We start from the raw sequence: 27,884 nt of genomic DNA, 5'->3' as shown, positions 1-27,884 counted from the left end.
GTACAACAAAGTAGTCAGTTGTGAAGAGTACTCCAAACCCATTGCAGAGGAAACAAAATCGAAGAAATCACTTAAAAGCAAAGAGAATACAACTCAAACCTTAACGCAATTGGTAAAAAGTAGAGATAAAAGAGAGGACAATATAGGTGTCAGTGAAAATGAGAGAGTTGAATATAAGCAATTCAAAAACTGGATTAGTAAAATTGATGAAGTCTCCAGTTATTGTTTTGCAACCAATAAGAAGTGAACAACCATGCAGTTTATTACAAACACTAAATGATGATAAACTGTCGTATGTTGTAATCTATGACTCTGAGATGGCGGCGGTTCGTCAGTTGGAAGTTTATTCCAGTTACCATCCGGACGTAAATCTTAAGGTGTATTTAATAATTTACGAAGGATCTGTGGAAGAACAAGCTTGTCTGACAGCAGTCCGTTGCGAAAAAGAAGCTTTTGAATTTTTGATCAAGGAGAAGGTGCTGATGATCGTTCCCAAACACTCAGAAGGCCGGAAAGATGATCGTGGTGATCTCGTGCGAAATGTAAAAAAACCCAGTGAGATACAAAATCTTAATTTACCAACTTGACGTGGACGTGTACAGTCGGAGGAACCTACTAAAAAAATAATTATAGTGGGTATGTGAGAATTTTGTAATGAACTGCCTCGTCCTATTAATTATCGCGGTGCTGACATCGAACCAGTGACACTGCAGATTGGAGATTAGAAATATGTGTTGAACGAAAACGTGTTAGGAACATTTCATGTCTAATCCACAAGTCATCAGACTTGACCATATAAAATTTTTGTAAAAATTGGTGTACAGCTTTATTACAGTGGGAGATGAAAAAATCCCAAATATTACCTCTCCCCCCCTGAAAGTGTCTTCATACAGGGTGTTCAAAAATGTCTAAAATTTGATTTTTTCAGTTACAGTGATTATTAAAAATTGTCATAAAATGGTTAATATGGGCACTAGAGACGTGAAACAAACACCATTGGAAAGCTTATAGATTGCTCTATAAGTTGTACTATATTGAAAAAAAATGTAAAATAAAAAACAACACTTCAAAAATTCAAATTAAGGTTTGAATTTAGCATAGAAATGTCCCTCTGAATTTGTTCAAAATTTTTCAGATTGTAGTCTCATATGTGTACTAAAACACCACAAAGTTGTATTTTGGGTACTCAATGGGATCCGATTCAAAATTCAACATAAACCAAGCATTGCACGATATTGACCATGTGAATATCTGGGTTCAGATCGATAACCATTTGCCTGGAGCTATTTACCTGAAGCATCAAAGGAATTTATATCGTGCAATGCTTGGTTTATGTTGAATTTTGAATCGGATCCCATTGAGTGCCCAAAATGCAACTTTGTGGTGTTTTAGTACACATAAAACTACAATCTGGACAACTTTGAACAAATTCAAAGGGACATTTCTATGCCAAATTCAAAATCCAAATTTTAATTTGAATTTTTGAAAACTTATTTTTTATTTTACAGTTTTTTTAAATATAGTACAACTTATAGATCAATCTTTAAGCTTTCCAATAGTGTTTGTTCCACGTCTCTAGTGCACATATTAACCATTTTATGACAATTTTTAATAATCACTCTAACTGAAAAAATGCCTTTTTTTGGCATTTTTGAACACCCTGTTTGGGGACACTTTCAGGAGGAGAGAGGTAATATTTGGGATTTTTTCATCTCCCACTGTAATAAAGCTGTGCACCAATTTTTACAAAAATCTAAGATCGTCAGATCAAGTTTTGCCATTTCATTGGTTGATTTCACATGGAATGTCCTATTAGCGATTTAATTAGTTCACTCAATTCTTGACGTTTGTATTCTCAAGCTAAAGCTATGAGAAATCCATCTTGTTGATAGAATTTGATGGAAACAAGCCTTTTTCAATGCAAGAGTACTACGTATTAAATGATTTATATAATAGTATTCTAGGGAAACTTCAGCTCTTGACAATGCATTTTCCCGAACTACGAATTGTATTGATCCCCTAGTCCGTATCTTCTGGTGTGAATTCGAAAAATATGCATATTCTTCTACGGAGAATTGAAACTCTAGATGCACTGGTGAGCCAAACACAGAAGGATTTGAGAAAAATATTGGAAAATAGTGCAAATGGCATTGCTTTATGGGAAGCTCTTCATAATCCGATTCGTCCACGAGAGGATTCTGGTTCTGGTGCTGCACAGCCGAATACAAGAGAAAAGAGGAAAGGTTTCCATCGGAAGGACAAGAAAAGTAACACTGAGACGTCTGTTAGAAGAGATGAAATTTCATGAGTGAAGCAGAATAGCCTTAACTTCTTATACACAATAAGAAATCGGGAAAAACTTATGGACCTTATTATCCATTGATTGGGTTATTAATAGAAGTGTTAGGTATGTACTATTATATCTGTTACAAAAAGGCAATGTTTTCTACAAGGCAATGTTAACAATTGTAGGTAGAATATTTTATTTGGGTTTCTAATAAAAATTGATCAAATCTTGCTTGTTTTTAGTAATCAGATAGTTTTGAGTTGGTTGATTTTTTCATATCATTTTTACTGTAAATATAATGTAAACGACAACAAGTTGCGTACTTGGTTAGCTCATTCTTCATTCTTTATATTGACATATATTAGTTTTCTCGACATTTTTAGGTAATATACCTGACTATGAATAATTACTGTCTGTTGGTTGTATTGTGACATTGCCATTCAGTACCTGAGTTGACGATTTAAACCTGTTTTTAAGTTGTTTCCTTACTCAGTGTACAAGTTGTATGCTGTCAGGCGCAGGATACTGTACCCTGTGCGCAAAACGAGATACCAGAATTTGCAATATTCTCTTTCTATTATAATTTCTGTCATACTTGTAGCAACTATGTATGTTTCATAGTTTCAATGAGGATCTAATGTGTGAATGTGGTTATTTTAGTTTAATTAAAAGTTGTTCAAAACTGAAAAAATTGTTTGAATTAGTGTAGTTTTCTGTATCAGAGGTTTAACTTTCATCTATAACTAACATTTAGGATGGATTCAATCTGTATGTGCAACACATGTTGAGATAAATATACCAATAAATTATTTTGGAAACCTCAAACTGCTGTTTTGATTCATGTAATAATGTCAAACTGGCGCTTGAAGGTGCACATAGTGTTCAAGCTTGTCAGACCAACTTCTTGAAAGTTTTTTTTTCACGTTTTAGGCTCATAAAGCAAGTGTGTCTGTTAAAACACATCAAGGCAAAAATATCAGTGGTGTGCTTCCGCTTATGTTTGACAGGATGAAATGTCCATTGTTCCAATGAGGAGAATTGGTTTATGGAAATTATTTAATCCTTTTCCCCATAGGGTAAACATTTCAATGGAAGTGTAATAAAAAAAATCCGGATATCACCCCCTGTGCCGATGCGGGATAATGCTAATATAGTTTTTAAAGAATATTTTGACTTTGTCGTGGTGACGAGAACAGCGTAGTACTTGAAGTAAATATATAGACTGTTTTTAGTTAATTGCCACTGGGAAGCAATAGGAATAAGAGTAATTTATATTTTTCTTTGCTGAATACTTGCTATGCCTTTTAGTACTCAATGAATAATACTGAAGGTAGTATTATCCATTTTTTCTGTAGTTCGAATAATAATTGCTTTCTTTTGATGGCATACATGAGAGAGATTATCTTCTTTCGCGACAATGCCATCAGGGATTGTCTTAAGATTTATGACATCATTCTTCAATTAAATTTATATTAATAGCTTGGTGAAAATGATTCGTCGTGCATCATAAGTCGTGCTGAAATACTATATTACTTAATTCAGAAAATTCTCGCGATGATGAGCTCCATAATATTGGTTATTTAGAATTTTGTCATTCCGTGTAGAATTATCACACTATATTCAAGAAAAAATAAATATATAAACTATAAGTTATTTCATCAGAATAGTCTATGAAAGTGACATTCAATAAACTGAGTTATTTCATCAGAACAAGTAATGAACGGTAATTTTTAATTGTGTATTATCTTGACAGTATTGAGAAGCATTGGTGACAGTTCGCGAATGTACAGTAGGAGGGGAATATATACAAAGGCTGTTGCAGAAAAGGTGAGACTAATTCCTTTGTAGGAAAACCGTGACCTCTATTGGCTAGCAAATACTAGGATGAAAATCTGGTTCATTAGCTTTCGATTGAGATCAAACTATAGTGACTGCGTAGCAGTTCAAATACATGTATGTACATGGACACCTCCAAGACTCATTAAAACGAAAAAACCTACAAACCACAATATTTTTATTCAGTATCAGCCATATTGAGTAGACGTAGATCTTTTTCAAAATAGGCACTATTGACTGCTAAGTGTATGTATGCACCTGCCACGTTGTGAATGTATTCGAAAATTTGTCGTTAGGTAGTGAACTGGAGAAAATTTCCGTTGTGGTGATCACTTCTTTGTTCGTCATGAAATATCAAGCACATAAAGTTGCATTTAAAAGAGTAAATAGCCAAAAGTCGCGGGGTGCAAGGTTCGGGCTGTATGCTGGAAAATATCTATTTTTCTCTTCTCGAGTAATCCTGTAAAGCCCGCACGGTATGCGGGCTGGCGATCGTGGAGCAATATGAAGGAGTTCTTCAAATGCGGTGTTTTTTCTACGTGCTGGCGCAGTATCGATGACTCCTTGGTAGCGCACTACATTCATTCTTCCCTGGGAAGTACATTGTGTGTTGGTACACCATGACTTTTCGATCGCAAAATGCGATTAGCATCACCTTACCTCAGTAGCGTAGCCAGGATTTCTGTTAGGGAGGACTTAGTGTTGATACATATTATACAATATATATATATATATATATATATATATATATATGAGCATCAATAGATTGAATTGAAAAAAAAACAGTAACATGTTCCGTTAGTCATTTTTTACTACTACTAAAGCGCTCTCTTATATCGGCCATTTTCGATCATTTTTGTCTTCTCACTCCTCCATCCCATGTTTAGTAGCGTAATATGGATTTATACGGCATCGGAAGTGTCACTGTTCATCACAGGGACTCCAAAAACTATGGATTCGGCACTAATTTCGGATGGCTAAGCGGTTATCGCATGCGTCTTTGGCGTGGGAGACCCGGGTTCGATTCGCGGTGAGAGCTTGTGGTTCGGATTCCACGTTAATCATTAGGTCCCGTCTCATATAGCCTCGTTGCTGAAAGGAAGTTAAAATCAACTCAACCCTACCCTTGTTGCGAGGCACGGCGTCAGAAGTGTCACTGTTCATCTCACCGTTACAAAAGGCTCCTATTGGTTAAGATAAGAAACAAAAAATGACGAGCGGAAATCGAACCCGGGACCCTTTGCACGTGAGGTGTAGGTACTCCGTACTGTCACGCGTCATATATATATATGTGGCAAGTCGGAAACATTAAGTCACATTTTGTCTGCTATTTCTGGCTATTACACTCGGCCAGTTTGTAATATTAACACTTTAAATGTGCACTACTACCTCACGAAAGATGGCCCCGAAGTTCATTTGCTAAAGTCTTCTTTCCCCTCGTTAGTTTTCATCAGTTCACTTTAATTGAAATACCCATCCTAAGGGAATGAAGGAGGTTTAAATATTTCTCAAATAAACCTCTTTCCGTTCAATGAACAGATATTTCTGCTATTGGGTAAATAAATAAATGTAGAAACTTTCAGGATCGGTAGAAGTGAATTTGTTGCAGATTCAACATTAAGCTGTATGTCTAAGTCTTATAAAGATTCGGAGTTACAAGGAGTCGTTAACTTCCAACAATTAATTCATAAGTATTTTAGGTGATAATAGACTGAAGTAGTAAACCATTTGGTGCTATTATTAGTCCATAAATAGTGCCTGGTTATTTATCACCTTCGCGAAATACAGTGCACGCATATTCCAGTGTAAAGTAGAAAGGAAACATCCCTTGGATTTCTTTTCTAATACGGTATTCAGTAAGACTATTGGGGCGTTAAGAGTACAATGGAAACAAGTTATATTACCTAAGTTGTGAGACAAATAGACATACCGTTTACAAAGAACGTTTAGTAAAACGAAAAACGTTTACACTGTTTTTTCTTTACCTTATAATAGTTATTTACAATACCTGGACATGAAAAGTTGAATCTTATAAGCTGTGAAGGGGGAATATGTCTAAAACAAGTGAGTTTCGTTGCACAATTTGAAGCTACTGTAGGCTTACAAATTATAGGAATTCAGTACTCAAACTTGAAGTAGTATATTTATAAACAGTGGTTGCAATAGATTAATAAAATCAGAGGTAGAATCTGTTCCTCGGACGCTGAATCCATATCACAAAGCCATTACTCGCTATCCCTTACCGTTTTTATTCGATAGTGCTAAAGATTGAAATCGGAAATAGTTAATTTGAATCGCGTCCGGCTTGAATAGATGGTTAAAAGAGAAGATATAACGTACTGTTCGAAAGCCGAATCGATTGGATAAATCTACATCTCGGTAGCTCTTACAGTTTTTGCTGTACAATAATCGGTATTGAAACTGGAAGTAGTAGTAAATTTAAACCATTCCCGGTTTTGGTAGTTTTCGCCATTTTCATAATACGTTGCTTTGAAGCGCTGAATCGTTTGCAGAAAAGCGCTTGCTGTTATCTAATAACCATTTTGTTCTATGGATATAAACGTTGAAACCGAAAACGATTAATTTGAACAACTTCCTATTTGAACAGAGAGTAAACAGAGGAGATGAAACCTATCCTTGGGACGCTGCATGGATTTAAAAAATTCGTTATCTCTATCATTTACCGTTTTGTCCTGATACCTGTCGACAGACGGACGAACGGACAAAGCTGTTCTATAGGACTTTCGATACTTATGCATTGCACAGTTTGAAAGTCTCATACCTAAAATGAACCTGATTCCTTTGTGCATTGAATGCCAGTTTTCAATATAAAACACTAGCTTCTGCAAGCAATCAAAACTGTGTAATAAAAGTTCGTTTGTAGTGAATGACGTATGAAAACTGTCACTTCTAAAGACATTCATCTATACTTGATATGTGATAGACTTCATGCAAAAAGGAAAAAAAAAATGCTTCACTCGTATTAAGACTACTGTGCTAAGCACAATACAAAACACACAGGCAGGGGCTACAACCTAGTGGTTAGAATGTGTCACGCAGGTAACTGCTTAAAGGAAAAACAGCTTGCCATAGCAGCAGTGGTAGCCGAAGGATTAACACAAACAAGCGTTGAATCTTTGAACAACCATAAAAATACTACATTCAAATTCAGATCAGCTGCGACAAGCCATTTGTATACATATGATAGTATATAGCACGGTCGCAACAATTGATGATTGAGACAATGAAATTACTGGACATTAGACCCTATTGAAATGGAATTATTTAGTTTAATGTTTCACGTTTATTCTCTTCAGGTTAAAAATGACGGATAATTAATGAGAGTAAATGAAAAGGTAATTTTTTGTTCTAACGGGAATAGAACCCGGAACCGCGTGCACCAAAGGCGCACGTGCAACTCGCTAGACCAACGGGAAGGGTTAAAAGTTAATATTTTATCTGAGGATACAATATTGTATTCACAAGTATTTGCAGTACTTAGTCATTTACCGTTAACAAAAAAAACTTTTACAAGAGACCAAGTTTTACGTCCCATAGTTATGCCGTCTAGGGTAAAGGAGACAGCGATTATGAGAAACGAATGAAATGGTGGAATAAAGAAAATGGGAGAAAACAAGAGGACCCAGAGAATACCCCCACACACGCTGTGTGTCCACCACAAAGTTCACTTGGCACGAGCTGCGATCGAACCAAGGACCCCATGCACCAGAGGTGAATGCTTTACCAATTTTTTAAATTTCCAGAGACATTTTCTATTTCAACCTAATTTCAGAACTACTAGACTCGATAGGAACATGAACACAGAAATATCGTGTATAGTTAAAATTACACCCTTGCTACTAAGACCTCAGACCGCTTGGCTACACCCACCGACTTCCACTGAGCCACTGCGGCCCCTACCTTTGTAACAGTTTGTAATAATATTCATTAACTTCAGTCTCGCAACCAGCTATCGAGTCATGGTAATTAAATTATTCATAATATGTATTTCATTTATTTATTTACTAAAATATTTACGATACAGTCAAAAGACCATTATTTTTTGTAAAATGTTTTATCATTTTCATGAAGTAGAGTGAATATTCTACTTGGGTTCAGAACTATCGCTACTTCACTTTTAAATGACAACTAATAGTTCATGTTCACTATTTCTGTCCATTTTCTACAAATTACTTGCAGAGACTGTTCGGAGTAAATGTTTCAGTTTAGTAATATTTCATTAAAGTTTAGTCATATATTAATTACCAAATATTTATAAGTTTCCCCTTCCGGTTAGGATAATAATTAGAAATGAAATTTTCTCTTTTTATAAAATTTTTGATAATTGTAATACTTTTTTAAAAGACATAATTCTGGATTGTTTGTATCAAATAAACTAGAATGAAGACTAGAATACTAACGAACATTATTAGAACAAAACATTGTTGTTTAACGAATTGACAGGATCAAGTTTTTCTAAAAAAAAAAAAAAAAGTTTGTGTAGGGTATGGGATTCGAACTGATCATCGTGGATAAAAGTAAAATACTTGCGGTACGCACGCTAACCATCTACTCTACGAAAGAATGTTAAAGTCCGTTTCCTTAGTAGACGCATATCAGAAAATCACTACCAAAAACTGCCTGATCGCTTCACATATTTTGTGGGTTGTCCTTTTTAATTGTTTGTTTACGTGTAAAGTGTTTAATACCTATGATTAATAGAGCTGTGCAATAGTATAGTAACTAAGATTATAACAGATTTACGTTGTATTTCTAATAAAGCATAAAATTCTTTCTCTGTAAATTTCGCTGCGCGTTTGCCACGTTTACGAAAATGAAACTTAGAATTTGACGATGAAAGTTTGAGATATTTCTTTTAATTATAACTTCTTAATTTCCTGTAGATTTATTTTGAAATATGTGTTTTGTTTATCTTCATACTTCTAAGACGACGTTTAACAGTTTTAATCATAAGAGAGAGAGAGATTTCTATTTACATAATTTTGAAAGACATGCGACAGAAATTCTGGACAGAAGCGTGCAATTTATTTATTAGAATTAAGTTTTACCATTAATTAATTACACAATGTCATCCAATAAATAAACACATAAATGTTCATAAAGATTGGGAATCTTCGTAAAATTCTAAGACGTTAAATTATTCACAAATATATTCATTAATGTATATTATAAAATTGAAAGTGAGTATGTAACTCTTAATCTCTGGAACTGCCTGACAGATCTCGATCAAATTTTCAACGTAGATGCAATTCTGGCGTGGAAGTGTTTTTAGCTATTTACTTTGACGGTGCAACTTACGAGAGGGGGAGGAGGGAGACAGAGAAAAGTAAAAAAAATTAAAAACTTGAACCACCCGATCAAACTTTCAACATAGATAAGGTTTGGTCCTGGGATGTTTTCTTCATTTCACTTTTACAGTGCAACGAAGGGGAAGAGGAAAGAGGAGTTATACAGTGGGTCAAAAAAGTAAATGTATTGTAATATTTCTTACAAAGTACAGAAAGAAAATGACAATTTCTATAAGGAACTCCATAATAAGCATATACATAAGAAAATAAAATATTTGGAATCTTTAATTCAGAAGAAAATCAAATACACACGAAATACTGATCATATTACAAATCAAAGTTTCCGTACACATAAGGAAATACACGTAAACAAGGGCACTATGTTGCGTTTCGACCGCAGTTAGTGGTCAGTTGGTCCTCCTTTGGACTTAAGCACTTCTCGCATTCGTTTCTGCACTGCAGCGACCAATTTTGATGTGGTTGTAGGGGGATGTTCCTCCATTCTTCACGTAATGCATTTATCAACTGATCCTTATATCTAATATTGTGTTTCCTAATATATTTCCCTAATTCATCCCACAGATGCTCAATGGGATTAGAGTCAGGAGATTGTGGAGGGGTATGAAGATGTTCTGGCACATTATACAACAACTACTCTTTCACTTTTCGTGCAGTATGTTTAGGGTCGTTATCTTGCTGGAATATAAAAGAGACTCCCATATTCAGTTTCTTTGTACTGTTGTGGAGATTCTGTTTCAAAATGTTTAGGTAAACATGTTGGTTCATTGTATCTTTGATAAAATCCGAATTTCCTACTCCAACTGCACTCATGCACCCCCAGAAGAGCACACCAACATCTCTATGCTTCATAGTAGGACACAGATACTTCGGTTCCATGTGCGTATTTGGTTTCCTCCACACAATAACTCTTTAAGTCGGATCCATGAATGTTGAATTTGCTCTCATCACTAAATAAAACAGTTCCAGAAGCTAATGGGCTTGTCCATATGAGCGTTTGGGAACTCGACACATTTCTTGACGTTTGCTTTACTAACATATGGTTTCTTTCTGGCTACGCGACAGTTGTAGCCCGCTTTTCTGATGGCAGTGCGAACTGTTTCAGGAACCATTTGTACACCATATTCAGTGTTATGCATACTAGCTAGTTTTGGAGCACTTGTTTGAGGTTCATTTCTGATAATTCTTAAAGTAACACGTTCATGATTATCTTTTAGCTTTATTGGACGGCCACTGCGCGGTCGATCTTTGCAACTCTATTTGTTGCAATATACCTATTTAGAATTTATTGTACTATAGAATGCGATTTCTTTATTGTCTCTCCTATGTTTCTAAGAGATTTACCTTCTTGTCTTAATTTTACTATTAGGTCAAATATTGGAATTAGCACTCCCGTTTTGACGAGTCGTTTTACTGCCTCTGTAGGTATCCCTTGCCCAAATTATCTGCAGTAGTACCTTATCACTAGTAAAGCACGTTACTGTCATCTGTAACCAGTGCAAACACTGTTTGGTATATATTTTGTTTCCTTCTTTTGTATATTTGTGCCGTGTACGGAAACTTTTTTGACCTCAATTATCAGCAACTTTATGTAAATCGTCAGTTATACTATCGGTATATTCGATACCATCACTATAATGTGCACACATTATAAGTAGACACGAACAAATTAAGCTAATGTAATTGCGTTTTATTATTTATTCATTTTTAGATATTATAACATTTTGAAATTACTAATCCCTGGTGTACAGAAACTTATTTGACCCACTATATGTAAAAAAAAAAAGTAACAATAAAAGTGACTGTCTTTGTGACTTTATCACGCTTAAACCACCCCACCGATCTTAAAAAAATTTCAACATACATGAGGTTCGGACCTGAGGTAGTTATCATATCACTTTAACGGTAGAACTTAGAGGAGGCGAAGGGGAGGGGAGAAATCTATAAAAATAAATGAAACTTAATAACTCTTGAGCCACCAAACCTATCTTAATCTAACTTTCAACATAGATAAGGTTCGGGCCTGGAATATTTTCGTTATTTCACTTTTACGGTGGAACCTAGGGGAGGGACATACATACATATATATATATATATAATGTGTGTGTGTGTGTGTAAAAAGAAAAAAAATAAAAGTGACCGTCTTTGTGACTTCACGCTTGAACCACAGGACCGACCTTAATCAAATTTTCAATATGGATGAAGTTCGAACCTGGGGTAGTTTTTATCATATCACTTTGACGGTAGACGTTAGGGGGAGGGAGGGGAAATTATAAAAATAAATAAAACTTAACTTTTGGGGACCACCCAACCGATCTCGATCAAATATTCAACATAGATGAAGTTCGGGCTTTGCATAATTTTTATCATTTAACTTTGACGATGCAATGTAGTGGAGGGGGGGGGGGGGAGGTGGCGGAGATATATATGTAAAAAATGAAAATGAAAGTGACTGTCTATGTGACTTCACTCGAACCACTTGACCGATCTCGATCAAATTTTCAACATAGATGAGTTTCGGGCCTGGGATTGTATTTATGTATTCACTTTGACGATAGAACTTAGGGGAGGAGGTAGGAGGGGGAGATATATAAAAATAAGTAAAACATAGTAACTTTTGAACCACCGGACCGATCTCGATCAAATTTTCAACCTAGATTAAATTCGAACATGAGATGAGTTTTGTCATATCACTTTGACCATGTAACTTAAAGCAGGGGAAAGTCATTTACAAATGATCGAAAGTGACCGATATTAGTGTCGAATCTATAGAGGTCGCTGAGATGAAGAGTGACACTTCTGATGCCATTTATATCCAAATTGAACCCCGCAAAAATTGTGGGAGGGGATATATATATATATATATATATATATATATAAATCAACTACCAACATCAGTGTTGAATTCATATTTTTCGGGGTCGCTGAGATGAACAATAACACTTCCGATTCCGTGGCCCGGAACATGGGGAGGAGAGGCGAAATAGGATAATCGAAAATGACCAATATCAAGGAGCGCTTAGTAATGGTAAAAAGTGACTGACTAATGAAACATATTACTATTTTTTCTTAATTTAACCAGCGAAGCGGGTAAATGATGCTAGTTTTAAATAAATTAAAAATATTTACTACGATGTAATAAATTACTTCATTTTCTTGAGATGAAATAGACACAGGGAGCCAGTACTTGAAAATTCTTAACAGGGATGTACTTTATGTTGCAGGGTTTTTTACTACCTTATAGAGTATCTTTTTCTAAAGATCTTCTGCATATTGTTTTTTCTTCTCTTATTGTATGTTATACATATATTTTCTTCAAACAATTCAAGTGTAAATATACAAGAGAGTAAATATTCTTCTGAAATCTTTGTTATATGGTACAAGTACAATACTAGCTTAAGTTTATATATTTATGCATTTCAACAATGTTGCCATGCTCATGTAGACACACAAAAGCTTGGTAATCTCAATTTTCACAGAATCCTTCCACATGTGAATGATACAGTCTCCAAATATGTAACGTTCAATCAATGGGGTTAATTTTTCCATGGACACCTTCAAAATTCCTATCGAGTTTTGGTCAATGCAAATGACAAAAAAAGATTGAAAAGTTCGTTTTCAATAAAATTGTTTGGTGAACGGTTAACTATACCTAATTAATTATAGATTAAATTGTTTCTTTAAGAGTATTTATCCAAGGTATATTCTATTTCTGTTTTACCCTTTCCAATCAGACAGTGCATGGAATGACCCAACGGTACGTAATATTTCGAACAGCAAATTTGTTACGCTAATCTTTATAAAGTATTTGCTAAAGGGTGACTTCATATTTTGGAGTGTACTTCAAGAAAGGATTATTTAATCAAAGGTAAATATTTGTGCATTCTTTCAATTCCTTTCTTTTTAACTCTTTCACAGCTATTAAAAATTTATATGTTGAAGAGCTTACATTCTTGAATTCTTTAGGCCTTTATCCTCTCCCCTTCGTAAAAAAAAAAAAAAAAAAAAAAAAGTTACTTTTCTAAAATTTGTCGTTATTTTTGCAACATAATATCGGGATCCCTCCAATTATCTAGCATGGTATATTTCTCAAGGAAATTCATGAAATAATAATAAATCAATAAATAAGTAAAAAAAATTAACGTCTAAATATAAAACGAGATGTGATTTGTAATGGAAAACGGAAGTTACATTAGCCATTTCTATATACATCGCAACCCTTTCTTAATATAGTTTGACAATACAATACAAATTTTTCACATAGACATTGAAATAATATAATCAAAGCCATATAATTATTTGTATTATACTTCTCGTAAGAATAACGTTTGTCTCATATTTTTTATACATTACTTAGTTTTGTGTCAAGAATGGTTCAAATCGATATTTCCTACATTCTAGACCGCTATGTTATCGAATTTTTACTTTTGCATTTTGCTGTACATTTTCAATGTAAAGTTTTATATATTCTTTCGTAATCTCAAAGTAAGGTGAGAATTATCTTCATTCATCAAGAGCCTGACATACTAAAATGATAATACAAAATTTACAATTTTTCTTTTGCTTGTTTGTTTGTTTTTTTTTTTTCATAAGAGAAAGGAGATAATGAAACGAAACTTAACAAATATCATAGATAATGCTATTCTACAACAGAAAATATGAACCTGAAGAATTTTCAGTGTTGCCATCCATAGAATTACAGAGTTCCCAGAATAACTTCTCCCAAAATCTAATTAAAGCAGCGACTAGAGGAACGAACTCAACTGCATTTGATTAGGTATCATGTTGCCTTGGAGTCCTGTGAACTGCTTTTTAAATAATAGTTGTATTTAGTTTGTAATAAAAAAAAAAAAATAGAGTTAACATACAGTTATTAAAATTAAATAATAATGGTATTTAAAAGGTAGTTCACAAGATACGAAAACAACATGATACGTGATCAAATGCAGTTGAGTTCGTTCCTCTAGTCGTTGCCTTAACTTAGATTTTGGGGAAAAAGCTATTCTAGCAACACTGTAATTTCTATGGAAGGCAACACTAAAAATTCTTCAGGTTCATATTTTCTGTTGTAGAACAACATTATCTATGATTGTAGTAAGTTGCATTTCATTATCTCCTTTCACTTATGAAAAACAAGCAAAAGAAAATGATAAATTTTGTATAGTTTTAAGTATGTCAGGCACTTAAGTACATTCAATATATCATTGTGGTTTTAGAATAGACTTAAAATTTCTTAAACTTTGTATGAAATATGTTAATAATAAAAGTATCTAATCTAATTTACACTACTCGCTCAGCAAAACAGTATGTTTATGGTAAAAAAAGTTGTACGTTACGCCAACTATCCACTTGCCGTCATCAGACACTAATAGGATAGTGTCTGATGAAGCCAAATGGATAGTTGGCGAAACTGTTATACGTTAACTTTCACAATGAATATATTGTTTTTCTCAGCAAGTAGTTCAAATCAGGTTTAAATCTATTAAACGCAAAGTTTGTACACTCCGCATCAAAAAAATTGCGACAGCTAACGCCGTGCAGTTAGCCCATCCAATATACACCTTCTTATTCCATAATCGTGTCAGGTAAAGAGAACCCCTCTCTCTCCTTTCTTCTCTCCCATACTAAAATTAGCCAACAACATGAGCGCAATTCTAATTTCAAACTACACATGTATTAGCTTCGATAAAATGAAATAACAAAAACGAAACGAAACAAGATTCATAGGTTGACGTAGGGAGAAACTGAAACACTCACAATGAAAAATTGAAACCAATGAATGTCTATTACACAGAGATTCAGAAATGAGGCAGAGAGGGAGAGATAGAGAGAAGAAGAAGAAGAAAAAAGGGAGAACAGAAAAAACTGTTTTTCAAACGTAGTAAAGAAAACCTAACATTATAAAGTTCCGTTTCCAGAAATCCAATATTAATATAGAAATATTTTTTTTTTTTTTTCATATTTTTTCAGAATTATTCGAATATATAGATAATGTTTTAAACATTCATTATGTCACTTTCATAATGGATAGCATACTCAATGTCCAGTAGAACTGTATATCCCCGAGACACATCTCTTATAATGCCAAAAGTTTAACACACATGCTTTGTTTCCCGCGTGGTTCGATTCAAATTCGGTAGTGTTCATTAGACGTACTGATCCAAAATACATTCTTATACCCAGTAGATAGCGTTAGTCATATCCTCCATTTCAGACTACTAATGCAAATGGAACAAAAAAAAAATAATTAAAAAAAAACGAAACGAAAAGAAAGAAAGAAATAGAAAATTGAAGTGTTATTTTAGTGCTAAATTTCTATCAGAAATATCCTATATTAAAAGTCCAAACTGTACCATAATGAAAAGTTACAAATGTTAGAAAGGAAAAGTTTATGTTCCTCCTAGATGTAGCATGTTTCAAATTTCAATGTGAATAAAACACGTTGAATTATACGATGGAAACAAATTTTGTGTCGAACTAGTATAAATAAAATTTTGTTTTCAAATAACCAACGAGGTTACCATTTTCTAGTCTTTTCTGAAGATTTATCTGTTCCGAACACGCTAAGAGCTCAAATGGATCATCATGTCAGTCGAATGATGTCGACCACCACTTGGTCGACGACTCAAATCCGTAGTGACCCGGTAATTCGACTAAGACTCGGTAACCCAGAGGATAAAAAAGAGATTTTACTCATTCCCTTGCGCTTAAACAGTATTTCTGTCAGAAATGACCAGAATTGGAGATGTTATCGCTCAGAGCACGGAAAACACGACGCCGAAGTTCCCAGTTAGTTAGATTCTCCAGAGAAGGTATATTACGCTCTTGCTCCGTTTTAACTTTGGAAAATGAAGTGCTTGTATGCGTGTGAGAGAGAGAGAGGGGAGAAATGAAAGATGCAGACAGGATAGGGAAACGTCAAGAAAGAGAGAGAGGGAGGGGGACGAATATAAATATGAAACATACTTATCATTGCAGTGTCTCATGTAGAACGCACACACTTTTTACGCGAATTATCGCCAGTGATGCTTTGTAAGTTCACCACAAGATGAATCTCTATTTGCAGCCATTATTTTATGCGAAGAAATCATACTACCTGATGGGGAATCGAACCAATATTTTCCATTTGGAAGTCTAGCACGCTACCACTACACCACCGATTGCTTTAGCCAAACTTTATTTAACAAATGGTGTAGTGTTTCTTTCTGAGAACGATAACACGAAAAGTGTATACTGCAGATCAATGATGTCTGGAATGTTCTGGTAATTCCCTTGTTCTTTCCCAGCCAACATTCGTAAATCGTTTCTATCATGACGCAGGTGTTTGCTTCCACATTCTTATGTATTGCTTGTCCAGTATGATAAGTCCGTTCTTCACAATCACTTTGTAAAATAATTAACTTAGGCGTGAACAGGATTTGAACCTATGTTAGGTGTATTATTCATAAGGCCATTACGTTACTCCTACACTATCGAGCCACCTGAAATTACAAGACAAATATTACTTTAGGTCTGATCTTTGGAACGAACCAAAGTGGAGAACGAAATTCATTTATTCGACGGCCTAAAGGGAAGTTGATGCCCACTAATAAAGGAAAAACATACAATCCAGGAAAAATTAGAGAAATAAAACATATTTTGCAGTAATTTCCGCGTGCAAGTTCAAAAGTACGTGAATAAATGTTCACATTCAGAGTATAGTTGTCTATTATTATTATTATTATTATTATTATTATTATTAATTACACACTTCGTTGGGTTAAATTGAGAAAAGATAGTAATATGTTCCGTTACTCAGTCACTGGTAATACTAAAGCGCTCTGATATCGGTAACTTTCGATGAGTATTATATATCTCCTCCCCACCCCATGTTGTGGGGCACGGTATCTGCAGTGTCATTGTTCATCTCAGCGAGCCGGAAGACTATGAATTCGACACTAATATTGGTTATTTCGATCATTTTTATATCTCCCCCTCTTCCAAGTTGCGGGGCTGAATTTTGATTTAAACAGCATCAGATGTGTCACTGTTAATCTCAGCGACTCCAAAAATTATAGATTCGCCACTAATGCCGGTCATTTTTCGTTCTTTTTTAAATGTCCCTTCCCCTCCCAATCTCTTAAGTTACACCATCAAAGTGATATGACAGAAACCATCTCAGGTTCGAACTTCATCTAGGTGTAAGATTTGATCGAGATTGGTTTTGGTGGTTCAAGAGTCTTTAAGTTTTATTTATTTTTTATATCTCCCTCTCCCATTCCCCTCCCCAAGTTCTCCCGTGAAAGTGTAATGATAAAAATCATTTCAGGTCCGAACATCATCTATGTTAAAAATTTGACCGAGATTGATCCTTTCTTTCACGAATTGTTTTATTTCTTGTTTTTAACTCCTCCCTCCCCTCAACCCAAAGTTATATTGTCAATGTAAATAGATAAACACCATCTTTGGCCTGAGCCTTATCTATGTTGAAAATTTAATCGAGATCAGGCGGGTGGTTCAAAAGTGATGAAGTCACAAAGACAGTCACTTTCATTTTCATTTCTTTTACATACATCTCCCTCTCTCTGACCCCTACGTTGCACCGTCAAACTGAAATGACAAAAGTCGTCCCAGATCCGAACCTTATCTATGTTGAAAGTTTGATAGAGATTGGTCTGGTAATCCAGGAGTTATTACGTTTTATTCATTTTTATATATCAACCCTTTTTCCCCCTAAGTTCAACATTAAGATGAAATGGAAAAAGCTTCCCAGGCCCGAACCTTATCAATGTTGAAAATTTGATCGAGATCGGTTGGGTGGTTCAAGAGATTAGGAGCCATAAACACAGTTACTTTAAATTTTATAATATAGTTTATTATTATTATTTGCGAACTTTTGAACTTGCACGGAGAAATTACTGCAAAATAAGTTTTATTTCTCTAATTTTTCCTGGATTATATGTTTTCCTTTATTAGTGGGCACTAATTTCTCTGTAGGCCGTCGAATAAATGCATTTCGTTGTGAACTTTGGTGCAAATAATGTTACGGGAACAAGCCAGTTCATTCCAAAGATCGGGGCTAAAGTAAGTAATATTTGGCTTGTAATTTCAGGTGGCATGATAGTGAGGGCCAACGTAATGGCCTTATGGATAATACACCTATCTAACATAGGTTCAAATCCTGTCCACGCCAAAGTTATTATTTTACAAAAAGATTGTGAAGAATCGACTTATCATACTGGACAAGCAATACATAAGAATGTGCAAGCAAAACACCTGCATCATGATATAAACGATTTACGGATGTTGGTTGGGAAAGAGTAAGGGAATTACCAGGACATTCCAAAGACATCATTGATCTGCAGTATACACGTTTCGTGTTATCGTTCTCAGAAAGAAACACTACACCATTTGTTAAAGTTTGGCTAAAGTAATCGGTGGTGTAGTGGTAGCGTGCTAGACTTCCAAAAGGAAAATATTGGTTCGATTCCCCATCAGGTAGTATGATTTCTTCGCATAAAATAATGGCTGCAAATAGATACATCTTGTGGTGGAGAACTTACAAAGCATCACTGGCGATAATTCGCGTAAAAAGTGTGTGCGTTCTACATGAGACACTGCAATGATAAGTATGTTTCATATTTATATTCGTCCCCCTCCCTCTCTCTCTTTCTTGACGTTTCCCTATCATGTATTTGCATCTTTCACTTCTCCCCACTCTCTTTCACACACTCACACGCAATTCATGTTCCAAACTTAGAACGGAGCAATAGCGTAATATACCTTCTCTGGAGAATCTAATTAACTGGGAACTGCGGCGTCGTGTTTTTCGTGCTCTGGCGATAACATCTCCAATCCTGGTCATTTCTGACAGAAATACTGTTTAAGCGCAAGGGAATAAGTAAAATCTCTTTTTTTATCCTCTGAGCTACCGAGTCTTAGTCGAATTGCCGGGTCACTACGGATTTGAATCGTCGACCCAGTGGTGGTCTACATCATGGACTGACACAATGATCTATTTGAGGTCTTAGCTTGTTCATTCTATTTGTGCAAATAGAACGAACAAGCTAAGAAGTAAACGTTATGTTATATCTGGAAGAGATGAAATCAATGCTGAGTATTCGGAAGAGATACATCTTTGGAAAAGACTAGAAAATGACAACCTCGTTGGTTATTTGAAAACAAAATTTTATTAACACTAGTTCGACACGAAATCTGTTTCCATCGTATAATTCAATGTGTTTTATTCACGTTGAAATTTGAAATATGCTACATCCATGAGGAATATAACTTTTCCTTTCGAACATTTGTAACTTTTCATTATGGTACAGTTTGGACTTTTAATATAGGATATTTCTGATAGAAATTTAGCACTAAAATAGCACTCTTCAATTTTATATTTCTTTCTTTCTTTTCGTTTCGGTTTTTTAAATTTATTTATTTATTTATTTTATTTATTTATTTATTTTTTTTTTGTTCCGTTTGCATTAGTAGTCTGAAATGGAGGATATGACTAACGCTATCTACTGGGTATAAGAATGTATTTTGGATCAGTACGTCTAATGAACACTACCGAATTTGAATCGAACCACGCGGAAACGAATCATGTGTGTTAAACTTTTGGCATTATAAGAGATGTCTCTCGGGGATATACAGTTCTACTGGACATTGAGTATGCTATCCATTATGAAAGTGACATAATGAATGTTTAAAGCATTATCTATATATTCGAATAGTTCTGAAAAAATATGAAAAAACGAAAGTTATTTCTATATTACTGTTGGATTTCTGGAAACGGAACTTTATAATGTTAGGTTGTTTTTTTTTACTACGTTTGAAAAATATTTTTTCTGTTCTCCCTTTATTTTTCTTCTCCTCTCTATCTCTCCCTCTCTGCCTCATTTCTGAATCTGAAATAGACATTCATTGGTTTCAATTTTTCATTGTGGGTGTTTCAGTTTCTTCCTACATCAACCTATGAATCTTGTTTCGTTTCGTTTTTGGTATTTCATTTTATCGAAGCTAATACATGTGTAGTTTGAAATTAGAATCACGCTCATGTTGTTAGCTAATTTTAGTATGGGAGAGAAGAAAGGAGAGAGAGGGGGGTCTCTTTACCTGACACAATTATGGGATAAGAAGGTTTATATTGGGTGGCCTAACTGCACGGCGTTAGCTGTCGCAAGTTTTAATGCGGAGTGTACAATGGTAAATATCTAATCAGATTTAGCCAACAAATATCGAAAATCTCGTTTAAAGAAAATTAATGATATATCTTAGTTGTACCAATATCTTAATAAGATGTTGGAAAACGCAGATGGGTTTTTAAGCGGGTTAGGCCTTGTTGGCCAAATGCTGTGTTGACACGTTTCGTTTGATTTATTTGCAACAGAAACAATACTACTGCGTATGTGTTACAACTTGAAATCTTTTAAATTCCAATATATATATATACCCCTAATTTTCTAGATCCAGGAAAGATACCACAAATCAGATCGTATTCTACGACTAAACACGTGTTTGTTCCTCCATCTGGTGTTACCCTATCTGTGCCAAATAGTCTTCGCTGATGTGATTATTAAGTTTCTACGAACAGCTTGCCCACTCAACACATTACTCGTTATTTTTTCATTAAGAGTCATGCATATCAAGTCCTGTAGATATTAGAAATTGATTTGGATAAATTTAAACACAGTGGTGCAGGAGAAAGGAAATAGGCAATATCGAAACCTTGCCATATTAGTGACTAATTTTCCCTTTGCGAAGGATTTCCAAAGGTTATAAAGTAAGATAATGCTATGAATAAATTGTTTTTAAGCTAATTTTGACTAAATATACAATAAGGGAACTAAACCTGGTGGTCATCACGCACCAGGGGTAAGCGCTCTTTCTCTTAGCCAGTGTGCTCCATGATATTTTAATGAATAATAGGTGAACCTGCGCTCTCTACACAGCGCATCATTCACATATGAGCATAAATCTCCTTCTCATTCCTCACAACATCTGTACATGTCCCTTTACAGACACAAGTGAAAGACGCATTGTTAAAAAAAAGCCAAGGGGTATCATAAAAGGGGAGACTTTTCGATTATTTTCTCAATATCACGCACCGTTTGCAAGATTTAAGCCTACTTCCGGTTGGAGTTTCTAATTCATGTATGACCAGTGTTTTCTTTCTTCTTGCATGCAGTCTGTAATAAGACAATACATTACATACACAATTAATTACAATGTCAGTTATATATAATGTTCATTGGGCAAAACACTCCAAAAAATAAAGGTTCATCTTCGACTGCAGAAGTGGTTGTCCTTCCTTTTCCATTATTATTTGGCCATGAAACAAACGCCTGGGACATATACAACCCCTATATACAAAAATGTGGTGTTGGAATGTATGACGCATAGGATATGATGCTTTAGTTTTTTTTTTTTTTTTTTTAAATTTCAACGCTTCCAATGTAATAAAGAAATAGGGCCATGTTTTTTAAATGTTCAATTAGAAATGGACAATCTACATGAAATTTGCAATCGATCAGTCAAAACGTCATCTTTCTAGAGCCTGTAGTTTCCGAGATCTCATTGTCGAAAGGATTGACCAGAAACATATAAACGTCCACAACATATAGTTTAAAAGAACTCGGAAGATGGCAGCACAATTCACGTGCATTGATTTTAGAGAAGGCTTATTAAAATACAAAGGCTTTTTGAACAACAATTTTAAATCATAAACTTTATGAAAATGATGTATTTAACTAATTTATTTAAAGTACACATACTCCAAATGTTATGTTTGTCTCTGTTAAACGTGAAATTACACATAACCGTAAATGAAAGATTTGAAAGCCAAAGTTATAGGTTGGAGCTGTCACTTTTAATTGCTATTGTAGCATTTTAATAGATAGATCATAAAAAATCATACCTATCAGGGATTTGAATGCTGTTAGTGAGAGGAGCAGCAGATGTCAAATGTAGTTGCTTTCCGTTATATAATACGTTGTTTGAATTGTTAATGTACTGCTTTTAATTATTATATTACCTTTGTGTACAGTTGTGACATGAAGATAATTGAATAAAGAAAGAATGCAACTTTGACTTGTAATATTGTTTAATTGTGCACAATGTTTTCTAATAATAATTGTAGATATTTTCTTGTTTTTCCAAGGGAATTTCGAAGTATAGCCAGCAAGATATATACGGATCTTAAGTTGCATGAACTAAAAATCTGTGCATGATGTTGGAGTACGAGAAAAAAATGCTTACAAACATTTTACAAGAAGATGGACTATTGGTTGCTGCCAAAGGTTTAGGAATAGGACAGGTATTCCGTAACGTAATCAAATCATATTCAGATCCAGGTAACTTAGTGTTGGTTCTAGGAACTACAAAAGAAGAAGAACAATTTATAATTAGGCAGCTTGATACGGAAGGAGTTAAACCTTTGCCGCGAGTCATTACAGCCGAATTCGCTCCTTCATACAGAGAAAGTTTGTACAGGAAAGGCGGAGTGCTGTTTATTTCGTCGCAAATTCTAGTTTTCGACCTTCTGAAAGACCGTGTTCCTGTTTGCCTCGTGACTGGTATTTTGATTTATAAAGCCCATCGTATCCTTGAATCGTGCAATGAAGCTTTTGCTTTGCGCCTTTATAGGCAAAATAATAAAGTGGGTTTTATTAAAGCGTTCTCCTCTTCACCAGAGTCATTCACTGCAGGTCCTACAAGACTTGATCGTATTATGAGTGATTTGCGTATCCGTAATTTGTACTTGTATCCTCGATTTCATACTACAGTTAAAAACAGTTTAGAGAAGCATAAGCCTAAGTTTATTGAAGTCCACATACAAATGACATCTGAAATGCTACAAATCCAGAGAGCTGTTTTAGACCTTATGAAATTCACTGTTAAAGAACTGAAAAGAGTAAATCCAGTGTTAGATACAGAAGAATTAACCGTGGAAGGTGCTATATCTAAGTCATTTAACAAGATGTTACAGTTGCAGTTGCACCTTATTTCTCATGAGTTGCCTGATCAAACAAGGAATCTAATTTTAGAGTTAAAAAGTTTGAGAAATGTTCTCAAATGTTTGCTGGAGGAAGATTGTGTGACCTTTTATGCCTATATTGTTGCATTAAAAAGCGACAAATGTAATAATAAAGTTCCTAGTTGGACTAAACTCAGTACGGCAGACATCATTTATTGTTCTGCAAAAAACAGATTGTTTGGAAATCGTTTGTTCCAAAAGGATATAGCAAGTGATAGCAATGAACCCAGAATAACAAAGGCTTGTAAAAAGTTGGCTGTAGAACAGAATCCAAAGTGGACTGCATTAGAGAATTTACTGCAAAGAATATTCAATTCTGAAGATTTTTTAAGACTAGAAAATAAAACCATAGTGATTGTGTCTACAGACAAATACAAGTGTTATGAGTTGGCTAGTGTTTTGGCTTACGGTACACAGCGTGTAATGAAAAGTCAGTATTGCAAATTCTTTTGTGATCAGAGAAATGCACATGCCACGAAATTAGAAGTTACAATGCAAGAGTTTGAGGCTAATTCTCCCATTGACCGACCTTTGCCCAAATTGGTATTTTGTGCATTAAAAAGTAACGTTGAATCTTTCCCTAATATTCTGACATGTCACAAACCACATACTGTGATACTGGATACAGTAGACGTTACAGCTGTTCGCCAAGTGGAGGCGTACTCCAACTCCTACCCAGAGATAAATGTTACATGTTTTGTGCTCATACATGACACCTCAGTGGAAAGGTATTCCCTTCAACGTACAGAGAGTCAAGAACATAAAGCCTTTCATATTTTAATGCGAAAGAATTCTGTCAAAACATAACATTTTTCTATCAAAGCAAAAATGCTATGAGCAAAGTAGAGTGCAAAGTTAAAAACCGTTTAGAGAAGCACAAGCCTCAACTTTTAAAAATCCACTTACAAATCACATCTCGAATGCTACACATTCAACTAGTGTTTTATACCTGATGAATTTCACATTTAAAGAACTGAAAAGAGTAAATCCGACATTAGATAAAGACGAATTAACCGTGGAAAATGCTATATCTAAAGCTAAGTTGCCACATTACAAGAATCTTGTACCTTTCATAAAAAAAAAACTTGCAACCCTCCAATATTTCTCCATGTAAACATAGTATTGAAAGGGACATACAACATATTTTTAATCTTGCAAGAAGTCTACCATGTACGACTTTCTGCGTCGTCTTGCTTGCTACCTGCTATCCCCCTCCCGCTGACATAGAGAAAAAAATAGTTTCGCTGTTTCCTAAACGACTGATTCTTTTCTCCCGGAACGGGAAATGCGCCAAAATACACATTTTTAATGAGAAGGTTCACTATTTGTCCACTAGAGTGCAGTGCTACATGGTTGAAGATATCTTTTTTACTTTGAGAAAGTTGTAATGTGTAAACAGTAAATGGAAAGATCGTGCTGCAAGATTTTTTAATGATAGCTACAAGATTCTTCTAAAGTGGCAACCTAATGTAAGTCATTTCACAAAATCTTATAGTTGCAGTTCGACCCTATTTGGTATCAGTTAAGTGCTAAAACAAAGCAGCTTGTTTCAGATTTGAAGACTTTGAGAATAGTCGTGATCTCTTGCGAAATGTAAAGAAACCCAGTGAGATAGAAAATCTTAATTTACCAACTCGACGTAGACATGTACAGTCGGAGGAACCTACTAAAAAATAATCATAGTGGATATGCGAGAATTTCGTAATGAACTGCCACATCTTATTCATTATCGTGGTATTGACATCGAACCAATGACATTGCGAATTGGAGACTATATCTTAACATCAGAAATATGTGTTGAAAGAAAATGTGTTAGCGATTTAATTAGTTCACTCAATTCTGGACGTTTGTATTCTCAAGCTAAGCTATGACACCCATGTTGTTGATAGAATTTGATGGAAACAAGCCTTTCTCAATGCAAGAGTACTAAGTATTAAATTATGTAAGTACTAATAGTATTTTAGGGAAACTTCAGCTCTTGACAATGCATTTTCCGGAACTACAAAGTGTATGATCTCCTAGTCCGTATCTCCTGGTGTGAATTCAAAAAATGTGCATATTCTTCTACGGAGAATTGAATCTCTAGATGCACTGGTGAGCCAAACACAGAATGATTTGAGAAAAATATTGCAAATGGCGTTGCTTTATGGGAAGCTCTTCATAATCCGATTCGTCCACGAGAGGATTCTGGTTCTGGTGCTGCACAGCCGAGTACAAGAGAAAAGAGGAAGGGTTTCCATCTGAAGGACAAGAAAAGTAACCCTGAGACGTCTGTCAGAAGAGATGAAATTTCATGAGTAAAGTAGAATAGCGTTCATTTCTTATACACAATAAGAAATCAAGAAAAACTTTTATGTGCCTTATTATCCATTGATTGGGTTATTAGTGGAAGTTTTATGTATGTACTATTACATATGTTGCAAAATGCAATGTTTTCTATAAGGCAATGTTTACAATTGTAGTAGAATATTTTATTTGGGTTTCTAATAAAAATTGAAAAATACAAGGCAGATATAGGTATGTTTCATACTGTTCTTTTCACAGATTGATAAGAATACAGACTGTACTGCACAGTGTGTCATAGAGTAATTTATCAAATCTTACTTGTTTTAGTAATTGGATATCTTTGATTTTGTTGACCTTTTTTGTGTCATTTTTGCTGTAAATATAATGTAAAGGATAACAAATTGCGTACTTTGTAAGCTCATTCTTCATTGTTTGTATTGACATATATTAGTTTTCTCGACATTATTAGCTAATATACATGACTATGAATAATTACTGTATTGTGACATTGGGATTCAAGTACCTGAGTTGTAGATTTACAGCCCGTTTTTAAGTTTTTCCCTAGTCAGTGTCAGGCGCAGCATACTGTACCCTGTGGACAAAGCGAGATACCAGAATTTGCACTATTGTAATTCTTTTATAATTTTTGTCATACCAGTAGCAACTATGTTTATCTCGTCGTTTCAGTGAGGATCTTGTAGTGTGCGAATTTAGTTATTTGTTTGATTAAAAATTGTTCAAAATGGTGAAAAATTGATTTGAAATAAAGTTTAGTTTCTTGTATCAGAGATTTAACTTTCATCTATAACTAACATTTAGGATAGATTCAATCTGTATGTACAACACATGTTGAGATTGTTGTTAAGTTAAATATACTAATAAATTTTTGAAATCTCAAACTGTTGTGTTGAGTCACGTAATAATGTCAAACTGGTGCTTGAAGGTGCACGAAGTGTTAAAACCTATACCAACATCTTGAAAGTTTTTGTGAGGTTTTAGTCTCATAAGGTAAATGTGCCTTTCTTAAAACGTAGCTATCAATGTTAAGGGATTATTTTTCTTAAAGGTGTAGAGATAAAACGTCTGTGATATAATTGTGATCTTTTTTGTGTAAGTTTAATTGTTATATATTTTTATATGATTCTGTAAAATGAAAGTTAGTAAAATTTACTGTTTTTGGAACTTACTATTTTAAATGGTGTCCTGTAAACTTCATCTATATGGATTGTGAAAATAATAAAAATATGTACACTTCTTTCCTAAGAAACGTAACCCCATACTTCCTGTTGAAAAGTTCCCTACACGGACTTGTAGATAAAGGTTTGGCATGTAGGTTTCCAAGAAAGTTTCTATGCAAAAGAAAAAGTACCGTGCTACAGTTTTGTGTAAGTTGATGGTTTACAGAAGGTTGTTCCGGAATATGCGAAAAAGTTTGATGCAGCATTGCTGTCTGCAGGCGAAAGTACACACTGTTTCAAAAAGAATTTACGTATTACGAACAATTATTTTGTCCAAGCTATCGATCGCTGCGCCTCGGCTCGGCTATTGGAGAAACGAATACATAGTCTAGTTTATATTAATAGCCGCTAGATCCCAGTTGTCTTTTGTTTTGCTCGGTAACCGCCATATGTTTAAAATGGCTACTCCGCAGCAGAAACTATTTTGTGTTCTTGAGTTTGCGAAGTGCAATTTCGTGATTGCAGTGCAAAGACGTTTCAGGTTGAGGTACCAAATTGATCCTCTGAATGGGTGGAACATTCGCAGAGGTATCGACAGTTTGTAGATACAGGATCTGTATGTAAAGGAAAGAATCCTGGTCGCCCTTGTGTTCCTGAAGAAAATGTTGCATGAATTCAAACTGCTTTCCAACGTAGTCCTTCAAAATCAACTCGTGCCAGTCGGGAGTTACAAGTGTCGACAACAACAATTTGGCGTGTTTGAGACGTTTGTTGGTTATGAAACCGTACAAGTTACAGCTGTTACAAGCTCTGCGTCCTGATGACAAACGCAAACGTGTGGCATTTTGTAACGACATTCTGTATACTATTGACAATGATAACACTTTTGCACATCGCATCGGGTTCAGTGATCAAGCGACTTCCGTGTTAGTGGTCAGGTAAACAAAAAAATG

General features: G+C 34.8%; 1 protein-coding gene across 3 annotated transcripts in view; it reads left to right on the top strand.

Annotated features, from left to right (window-relative positions):
* The window catches only part of LOC145688097 (DNA repair endonuclease XPF-like), a 36,478-nt gene extending 9,441 nt beyond the window's left edge, over window positions 1-27,037 (top strand). Inside the window, exons 2-3 of one of the 3 annotated variants that reach the window (XM_081761831.1) lie at window positions 13,185-13,318; window positions 22,592-27,037. In XM_081761831.1, the coding sequence (XP_081617957.1) occupies window positions 22,658-24,274 (1,617 nt within the window). In that variant the 5' untranslated portion in view covers window positions 13,185-13,318; window positions 22,592-22,657 and the 3' untranslated portion in view covers window positions 24,275-27,037. Of the gene's footprint in view, window positions 1-13,184; window positions 13,319-22,570 lie in introns of all 3 variants that reach the window. The other 2 variants (XM_081761830.1, XM_081761832.1) reach the window with 2 other exon arrangements.
* The last annotated feature ends 847 nt before the right edge of the window (window positions 27,038-27,884 follow it).

Source organism: Thermobia domestica, chromosome 6 (assembly GCF_964235325.1).
Source record: "Thermobia domestica chromosome 6, izTheDome1.hap1.1, whole genome shotgun sequence".
NCBI classification, from domain to species: domain Eukaryota; kingdom Metazoa; phylum Arthropoda; class Insecta; order Zygentoma; family Lepismatidae; genus Thermobia; species Thermobia domestica.
This window is presented reverse-complemented; position numbering and strand designations above follow the sequence as displayed.